Source organism: Coregonus lavaretus (assembly GCF_964263955.1).
Source record: "Coregonus lavaretus genome assembly, chromosome: 26".
NCBI lineage: Eukaryota > Metazoa > Chordata > Actinopteri > Salmoniformes > Salmonidae > Coregonus > Coregonus lavaretus.
The window spans coordinates 4,695,621-4,704,964 of record NC_140013.1 but is presented as its reverse complement, the minus strand read 5'-3'; the positions used below and the strand labels follow the sequence as shown (position 1 = coordinate 4,704,964).

General features: G+C 42.3%; 1 protein-coding gene across 1 annotated transcript; it reads left to right on the top strand.

Annotated features, from left to right (window-relative positions):
* Positions 1–400: 400 nt before the first annotated feature.
* On the top strand, positions 401–4,053 carry LOC311101754 (mediator of RNA polymerase II transcription subunit 29-like). The gene is made up of 4 exons (XM_084142937.1): positions 401–624; positions 2,546–2,604; positions 2,703–2,787; positions 3,012–4,053. Exons 1-4 carry the CDS (start codon positions 472–474, stop codon positions 3,237–3,239), a joined length of 525 nt encoding a protein of 174 aa, XP_083999063.1. The 5' UTR covers positions 401–471; the 3' UTR covers positions 3,240–4,053.
* The last annotated feature ends 5,291 nt before the right edge of the window (positions 4,054–9,344 follow it).

Below are 9,344 nucleotides of genomic sequence, written 5' to 3'. Positions count from 1 at the left end.
TGGGAAAAATGATTGCGGAAAGAATATGGTTTTGGAATAAACGTTAACACAGGCTTAGGAGATCTTATACGCTTTGTTCTATGAGGAAATAGGACCTTTATGAATTATGAAGCCTTTGTGATTTGTGTTTTTATTATTACATAAATTCTTCAAAATTCACAAAATGTGAAGTTAACTAATGATTATCTCATAGAACAAAACGTATAAGATCTCCTAATCCTGTGTTTACCACAGACCTTATTTTCGGCGTTTATCCCAAAACCCTACAAAAACGTCATTCATTTTGCTCATAGGCCTTGTCCAATGAACCATGGCGGAGTTAGTGCCTAGGAAAAGTATCCAAAAAGACCCGATCACTATTTATCCTTGGGGTTGAAGTTTGAGTTTTCATCCCACCCAGTAGGTGGCGACAATGAACCATGAAAGGATGTAGTCCCCCGTCAAACCTCCCCGAAGAAGTAGTTGACCAAAATGGCTGCACAGCAACAACCCGGTGGACCGATGCCCCAAGTTGGAATGCAACAAGCTGCTACACTTCAACAACAGCAGTTGAGTCAACAGCAAGATTTCGACCCTGTTCATCGATTCAAAATGCTTATTCCACAATTAAAAGAGAGCCTCCAGGTACTCCACGTTTTGTTTACATGAGCTGGTAACAATGGCTGGTCAGTCTGGTTTCTTCACTGCCACACAGAGGGGAAAGGGGAATTTTCTACCAACCTTTACTTGGCGATCCTTCCAGTAATCCAACAATGTGTACGCTGCCATCTGTCTATTTCAAATATTGTCATTGATTGAGACGGGTGAGTGTCATTCAACCAGTGGTTAAATTGGGAGAGGTGTGTGTGTGTGTGGTACTCAGCCAAGGTTGTAGCCAGCTGACTAGCTCTAGAGTACTCAAGCCTTACCCAGCGGTAGAATTCTCAATCAATCCCGCATATAACAGCTGGATCAATGAACTACAATACTGACGCGCTGTTGTAACGTTTAGGAACCTTACTAATCCTGTTTGTGATACGGTTTTGGAAACCTTTGGAACTTAACTTTCACATCAGCGAGAAAAAATATTGCAAATACAAAAGATAAACTTACTGTAGGCAGTTTAGCAAAGTTGCGTCCTGGTTGCTCCCGGCAGAATTTAACAACACTGGGCAAACCAAGGTAAGACACTTCCTCCCCAGTTAAGCTCCCGGTGACGGGGGGGAAGAAGTGTAGTCTTGGTTAGGGTTAGGCGGTGTTCTTGTAAATAGCCGGGTGCAAACAGGAAGCAACTTTGCTAAACTACATACAAGTGTACGTGTATCTTTTGTATTTGAACAATTATTTCTCGCTTATATGAAAGTTTAATACCAAATGTTTCCAAAACTCTATCGCATGTGAGGTGTAGGCCGGGCCCTATAGGCCTATTTGAATTTAGATAGAGTTTCAGCGCTCCGTCAGCCGCCGTTGCATTGGCCCTCAGCTAATCATAACGGAAATTGAATGACTCCAATGCATCAATTGGTGTCATGAGAAGCGCTAGTAGCTAACCGGTTTGATTCAGCTCAGATCTCTGCTAATGTGTTAAACGCCATTCGCTACGCGCCTAATCCATGTTGCTGCTAAAAACTGTTTTTAAAAGGGTCCAACTTGCAAATTTTTAGGAGTTGAGAAATAAATGTAAGTAGAATAGAAAGCTGTGATCCTGGTCTTTTAACAGTGGCAATTAACCTGCTTTCAAAAGTGTTTCCCCATGACAGCATTAATTAAGAATGTTGTGCAATGACTGGGCATACATGTTTTTCTCCCTGTGCCACTCGCAATTTGAAAGCACCCAGAGGAGTATTATTTTCTCCCATAGAATGCGACAAGATGACCAATTGAATAGGTAAACTCTTCTACTATGGGGTTGTAAACTGTTGATTACTCGTGTTGTTGACTGAGGAAATATTAAATGTGGACAACAATTTTTCATTATAAAATTAGCATTACCAAAGGTGATGGAGATCCGCCTGGCTCTAATTTCAATCATAGGTGCAGGGTCCAGGACCCGGCCCAATTCAACCCATTCAAGATTTCTGAGTCGCACTCATGACATGCAGAACTTTGGGGTGGACACCCACCTGTCTCAAGAAGGTTTGAAATAGACAAGATGGTGGTGTACACGTTGTTGGATTACTTATTGGAGCAAAATATTGATTTAAATTTAATAATGGAGCATTTTCTAAATTCAAATGAACCATCTGCAACTAGCAATGTGTTGTCTTCCATGTCGGGAATTGAGGAAGTATCGACAAGTAAAGGTTGGTCGAAAATTCTCTGTGCTACGCTTTACACTACCTAAATAATAACGTCCATCAGCCAGCTGGAACAGTAATAATGGTCTGACTAGGCAATATTTTTAATGGCTACCTTTTTAGTTGAACTGCAAATAGTGGTCAGAGACAGGGAATAGGGGGATAATGCTTTTTAATGGAATATAATATGTATGCATATAGCTATGTACAGGTATTGCGAAATGTAGCTACACCAAATATAGGATAACTAAGCATTCTTTTCTGTCTAGAATGTCATGAAGATTGCCTCTTTAAATTTGGGACATAATACATCAATTGACAATGGCATGTAAGTACCCTTTTTCCCTAACTCTCAATGGAACATGCACAGCCTATAAGCATGTATTTTCTGGAACTGGAGATGCACAACTTTCCTTTGTGTTTCAGAAAGAGCAGTGATGCCAGTGTACAGCGGTTTGACAAGAGTCTGGAAGAGTTTTATGCCCTGTGTGATCAGCTGGAACTCTGCTTAGTGAGACACACACACACAACCTGCTTGTATTTCCATGCTCCAGTGAAATTGTGTCCCAAAATGAAATAGTTCACCACCTCTTATTACTACACAAATGTCCTATTTATATTTAGCTTTTAGAGTGCCTAGCATCATTCACCATAACATATATTTTAGTTTATGAATCGATAAAGTTGGCAGCCTGGTCATCCGCTCACTATTACTCCTCTTTTCTTCCCCCATAGCGGCTTGCCTACGAGTGCTTATCCCAGAGCATTGACAGTGCCAAGCACTCTCCTAACCTGGTCCCAACAGCCACCAAGCCTGATACCGTACAGACAGAGTCCCTGTCCTACTCACAGTACCTCAGCATGATCAAGTCACAGATCTCCTGCGCCAAAGACATTCACAATGCTCTACTGGAGTGCTCCAAGAAAATCGCAGGAAAAGGCCAGCCACCAGGAATCCTGTAATAATGGGCATTTCATTATACCATCACATGGTTGTTCTTTTTTCTAAAGTTATTTATATATTTTTTGTAATGATTGATAAGGACATACAAAGTTGAATAACTGTTTAACGGATGCCCCTCATCACTTTTCTTACCCCGCAAAATCAGAAAAGTAGCAACAATGATCCGACTCTCGTTAATTTCTCTCTTGAGTCGGAACGGTGCTTTGCCAGAATGTTGACCATTTTCGTCAGCATGCTAGCTTATGCTATAGCAGCCAATTGGATTCCATGAAAATACGACGGTTAGCGTTGGGGGGAATTCAACAACACAACGGAAGTGTTGTTGAATCTAATGGGTTGCTATATCATTAGCTAACCTAGCATGCAGACAAAAGGCAGTTTAACTAAAAACGATCAGTATTTCAATCTTCTCGATTCACCATTCATCATTTCGGGACGATTAGGAGTACAGCGAAATATTCCATCTCTGGATTGAGGTACGTTTTCCCAACCATATACCGCGCCGGGCTCTGGTAGTCCAAATTCTGGCACAGCACCGTTCTGAATTCAAGAGAGAAATTAACGAGTCGGATCATTTTGACTACCGCGGAGTTCAGCTTTAATCAAGTTTGTATGCCCTAAGATGTAAATATTATTATTTTGTTTTGTCACAAGTAGTGCACATTACTTAATATGACCTCCAGAGGGGTGACCGAGTCATGAGTTGGAATTCTGTACCAACGCTGTCCAATATCAGCTACTATTCAACCGAACTGCAAACCTCTGTGTGGCAGAGTAGCTTTGTCTTAATTATAATAAACCTTTTTTACTCACTTTAATTTGTCTCTCTTACTTTTACATAAATGTTATGTATCGGTCAAAAGTTTTAGAACACCTACTCATTCAAGAAACCACTACTAAAGGACACCAATAAGAAGAAGATACTTGCTTGGGCCAAGAAACACGAGCAATGGACATTAAACCGGTGGAAATGTGTCCTTTGGTCTGGAGTCCAAATGTGAGATTTTTGGTTCCAACCGCCGTGTCTTTGCGAGACGCGGTGTGGGTAAACGGATGATCTCCGCATGTGTATTTCCCACCGTAAAGCATGGAGGAGGAGGTGTTATGGTGTGGGGTGCTTTGCTGGTGACACTGTCTGTGATTTATTTAGAATTCAAGGCACACTTAACCAGCATGGCTACCACAGCATTCTGCAGCAATACACCATCCCATCTGGTTTGGGTTTAGTGGGACTATCATTTGTTTTTCAACAGGACAATGATCCAACATACCTCCAGGCTGTGTAAGGGCTATTTTACCAAGAAGGAGAGTGATGGAGTGCTGCATCAGATGAGCTGGCCTCCACAATCGCCCGACCTCAACCAAATTGAGATGGTTTGGGATGAGTCGGACCTCAGAGTGAAGGAAAAGCAGCCAACAAGTGCTCAGCATGTGGGAACTCCTTCAAGACTGTTGGAAAAGCATTCCAGTTGAAACTGGTTGAGAGAATGCAAAGAGTGTGCAAAGCTGTCATCAAGGCAAAGGGTGGCTATTTGAAGAATCTCAAATTTGAAACATATTTTGATTTTTTTGGTTACTACATGATTCCATGTGTGTTATTTCATAGTTTTGATGTCTTCACTATTATTCTACAATATAGAAAATTGTAAAAATAAAGAAAAACCCTTGAATGAGTAGGTGTGTCCAAACTTTTGACTGGTACTGTATATGTACAGTGGGGGAAAAAAGTATTTAGTCAGCCACCAATTGTGCAAGTTCTCCCACTTAAAAAGATGAGAGAGGCCTGTAATTTTCATCATAGGTACACGTCAACTATGACAGACAAATTGAGAGAAAATAATCCAGAAAATCACATTGTAGGATTTTTAATGAATTTATTTGCAAATTATGGTGGAAAATAAGTATTTGGTCACCTACAAACAAGCAAGATTTCTGGCTCTCACAGACCTGTAACTTCTTCTTTAAGAGGCTCCTCTGTCCTCCACTCGTTACCTGTATTAATGGCACCTGTTTGAACTTGTTATCAGTATAAAAGACACCTGTCCACAACCTCAAACAGTCACACTCCAAACTCCACTATGGCCAAGACCAAAGAGCTGTCAAAGGACACCAGAAACAAAATTGTAGACCTGCACCAGGCTGGGAAGACTGAATCTGCAATAGGTAAGCAGCTTGGTTTGAAGAAATCAACTGTGGGAGCAATTATTAGGAAATGGAAGACATACAAGACCACTGATAATCTCCCTCGATCTGGGGCTCCACGCAAGATCTCACCCCGTGGGGTCAAAATGATCACAAGAACGGTGAGCAAAAATCCCAGAACCACACGGGGGGACCTAGTGAATGACCTGCAGAGAGCTGGGACCAAAGTAACAAAGCCTACCATCAGTAACACACTACGCCGCCAGGGACTCAAATCCTGCAGTGCCAGACGTGTCCCCCTGCTTAAGCCAGTACATGTCCAGGCCCGTCTGAAGTTTGCTAAAGTGCATTTGGATGATCCAGAAGAGGATTGGGAGAATGTCATATGGTCAGATGAAACCAAAATATAACTTTTTGGTAAAAACTCAACTCGTCGTGTTTGAAGGACAAAGAATGCTGAGTTGCATCCAAAGAACACCATACCTACTGTGAAGCATGGGGGTGGAAACATTATGCTTTGGGGCTGTTTTTCTGCAAAGGGACCAGGACGACTGATCCGTGTAAAGGAAAGAATGAATGGGGCCATGTATCGTGAGATTTTGAGTGAAAACCTCCTTCCATCAGCAAGGGCATTGAAGATGAAACGTGGCTGGGTCTTTCAGCATGACAATGATCCCAAACACACCGCCCGGGCACCAAAGGAGTGGCTTCGTAAGAAGCATTTCAAGGTCCTGGAGTGGCCTAGCCAGTCTCCAGATCTCAACCCCATAGAAAATCTTTGGAGGGAGTTGAAAGTCTGTGTTGCCCAGCGACAGCCCCAAAACATCACTGCTCTAGAGGAGATCTGCATGGAGGAATGGGCCAAAATACCAGCAACAGTGTGTGAAAACCTTGTGAAGACTTACAGAAAACGTTTGACCTGTGTCATTGCCAACAAAGGGTATATAACAAATTATTGAGAAACTTTTGTTATTGACCAAATACTTATTTTCCACCATAATTTGCAAATAAATTCATTAAAAATCCTACAATGTGATTTTCTGGATTTTTTTTCCTCATTTTGTCTGTCATAGTTGACGTGTACCTATGATGAAAATTACAGGCCTCTCTCATCTTTTTAAGTGGGAGAACTTGCACAATTGGTGGCTGACTAAATACTTTTTCCCCCACTGTATATGTGTGTCACAGAAGAACAAATGAAGATGTTTGAGTTAAGGTAGCCTTGGACACCCAGGTTTTGACGAGATATGAAAAGATGGCCCAGCGAGACTAGAGGGAAATAGTCTTAAACGGCCTCTTGTCTCCTTTCCGTCATCTGCCCTGAGGTGATGGAACTGGTCAGGGGAAAGCAAATTCCCGGTAGGCATCCATGAGCCATCATTTTAATCTCTTACCTATCATGTATTGTCACAGTCAGATCAGTGCAAATCGAGGAGAGAAAGTCACTTCACACATTCCCTCTGAATCCTAACACCCAGACGATATTACTGACTTGGCTAATTTCTGCATCCCTGTTAAGCTAGATGGGCCATTTACCTTGTTACATAAACACACTGAAGAGTTATGCAACTTTGTCCTGTGAAACCTGAGGCAAGAGGCCACCCCCTGTGACCCTGCCTCTTAACTTCTAATTCAGAAGCCTGCATATATGGACATTTGTTGAGTTAACGTCTTAGGTGATTCCTTAATATATTTTCCCACTTGATATAAATGCGACGAGACATAAATAAATAAAAGTTCAACTAAATCAGGAGCACATGATGGGGCACGTGATGTGAGAGAGCGCTGGTTTCATAACAGCTGTGTGCGACCGCTCAGACATCTCTGAGTCACTGACAGGTCTGTTCCAAAAATACCCTTCTAGATGTATTTGCCACACAGGCACAGCCAGTAGCGCTCCCATACAGTATCACACACTCTGGACAGTGATAAACACACTGCTTGATGACAGTCAAATACAAGGATGTTTTGGAACCTTCAAAATACACACTCAGTTTTAAGAATAGACTGCTGCCATTCACTTTTGAAATGAAATATTTATTTTCAAATTGAGGATCTTATGAGGTCAATCTATAAGAATCCCATGATAAGAATATTTCAGAATTAACCGGACACTTTCATCCCAACCATAAAGTCAGTGTTTTAAAGGATAAATTAATAGCATGGTGAAAAACAAGAGAAACCCACGTCAAATAACAATATAAAAAGGGTATTATAATTTTTTACAAAGATTACAGCAGGTAAAATACATTAATAAAACAATGGCCACTACACAAAAAAGCACATCATTTTGACATCTAAATGCACTTATGGACTTCAAATGTGTAACTGCATAAATATATACAGTATCTCACAAAAGTGAGTACACCCCTCACATTTTTGTAAATATTTGAGTATATCTTTTCATGTGACAACACTGAATAAATTTTGCTACAATGTAAAGTAGTGAGTGTACAGCTTGTATAACAGTGTCAATTTGCTGTCCCCTCAAAATAACTCAACACACAGCTATTTATGTCTAAACGGCTGGCAACAAAAGTGAGTACACCCCTAAGTGAAAATGTCCAAATTGGGCCCAATTAGCCATTTTCCATCCCCGGTGTCATGTGACTCGTTAGTGTTACAAGGTCTCAGGTGTGAATGGGGAGCAGGTGTCGCTCTCACACTCCCTCACACTAGTCACTGGAAGTTCAACATGGCACCTCATGACAAAGAACTCTCTGAGGATCTGAAAAAAAGAATTGTTGCTCTACATAAAGATGGCCTGGGCTATAAGAAGATTGCCAAGACCCTGAAACTGAGCTGCAGCACGGTGGCCAAGACCATACAGCGGTTTAACAGGACAGGTTCCACTCAGAACAGGCCTCGCCATGGTCGACCAAAGAAGTTGAGTGCACGTGCTCAGCGTCATATCCAGAGGTTGTCTTTGGGAAATAGACGAATGAGTGCTGCCAGCATTGCTGCAGAGGTTGAAGGGGTGGGGGGGTCAGCCTGTCAGTGGTCTGACCATATGCTGCACACTGCATCAAATTGGTCTGCATGGCTGTCGTCCCAGAAGGAAGCCTCTTCTAAAGATGATGCACAAGAAAGCCCGCAAACAGTTTGCTGAAGACAAGCAGACTAAGGACATGGATTACTGGAACCATGTCCTGTGGTCTGATGAGACCAAGATAAACGTATTTGGTTCAGATGGTGTCAAGCGTGTGTGGTGGCAACCAGGTGAGGAGTACAAAGACAAGTGTGTCTTGCCTACAGTCAAGCATGGTGGTGGGAGTGTCATGGTCTGGGGCTGCATGAGTGCTGCCGGCACTGGGGAGCTACAGTTCATTGAGGGAACCATGAATGCCAACATGTACTGTGACATACTGAAGCAGAGCATGATCCCCTCCCTTCGGAGACTGGGCCGGAGGGCAGTATTCCAACATGATAACGACCCCAAACACACCTCCAAGACGATCACTGCCTTGCTAAAGAAGCTGAGGGTAAAGGTGATGGAATGGCCAAGCATGTCTCCAGACCTAAACCCTATTGAGCATCTGTAGGGCATCCTCAAACGGAAGGTGGAGGAGTGCAAGGTCTCTAACATCCACCAGCTCTGTGATGTCGTCATGGAGGAGTGGAAGAGGACTCCAGTGGCAACCTGTGAAGCTCTGGTGAACTCCATGCCCAAGAGGGTTAAGGCAGTGCTGGAAAATGTTGGTGGCCACACAAAATATTGACACTTTGGGCCCAATTTGGACATTTCCACTTAGGGGTGTACTCACTTTTGTTGCCAGCGGTTTAGACATTAATGGCTGTGTGTAGAGTTATTTTGAGGGGACAGCAAATGTACACTGTTATACAAGCTGTACACTCACTACTTTACATCGTAACAAATGGTCATTTCTTCAGTGTTGTCACATGAAAAGATATACTCAAATATTTACAAAAATGTGAGGGGTGTACTCACTTTTGTGAGATAC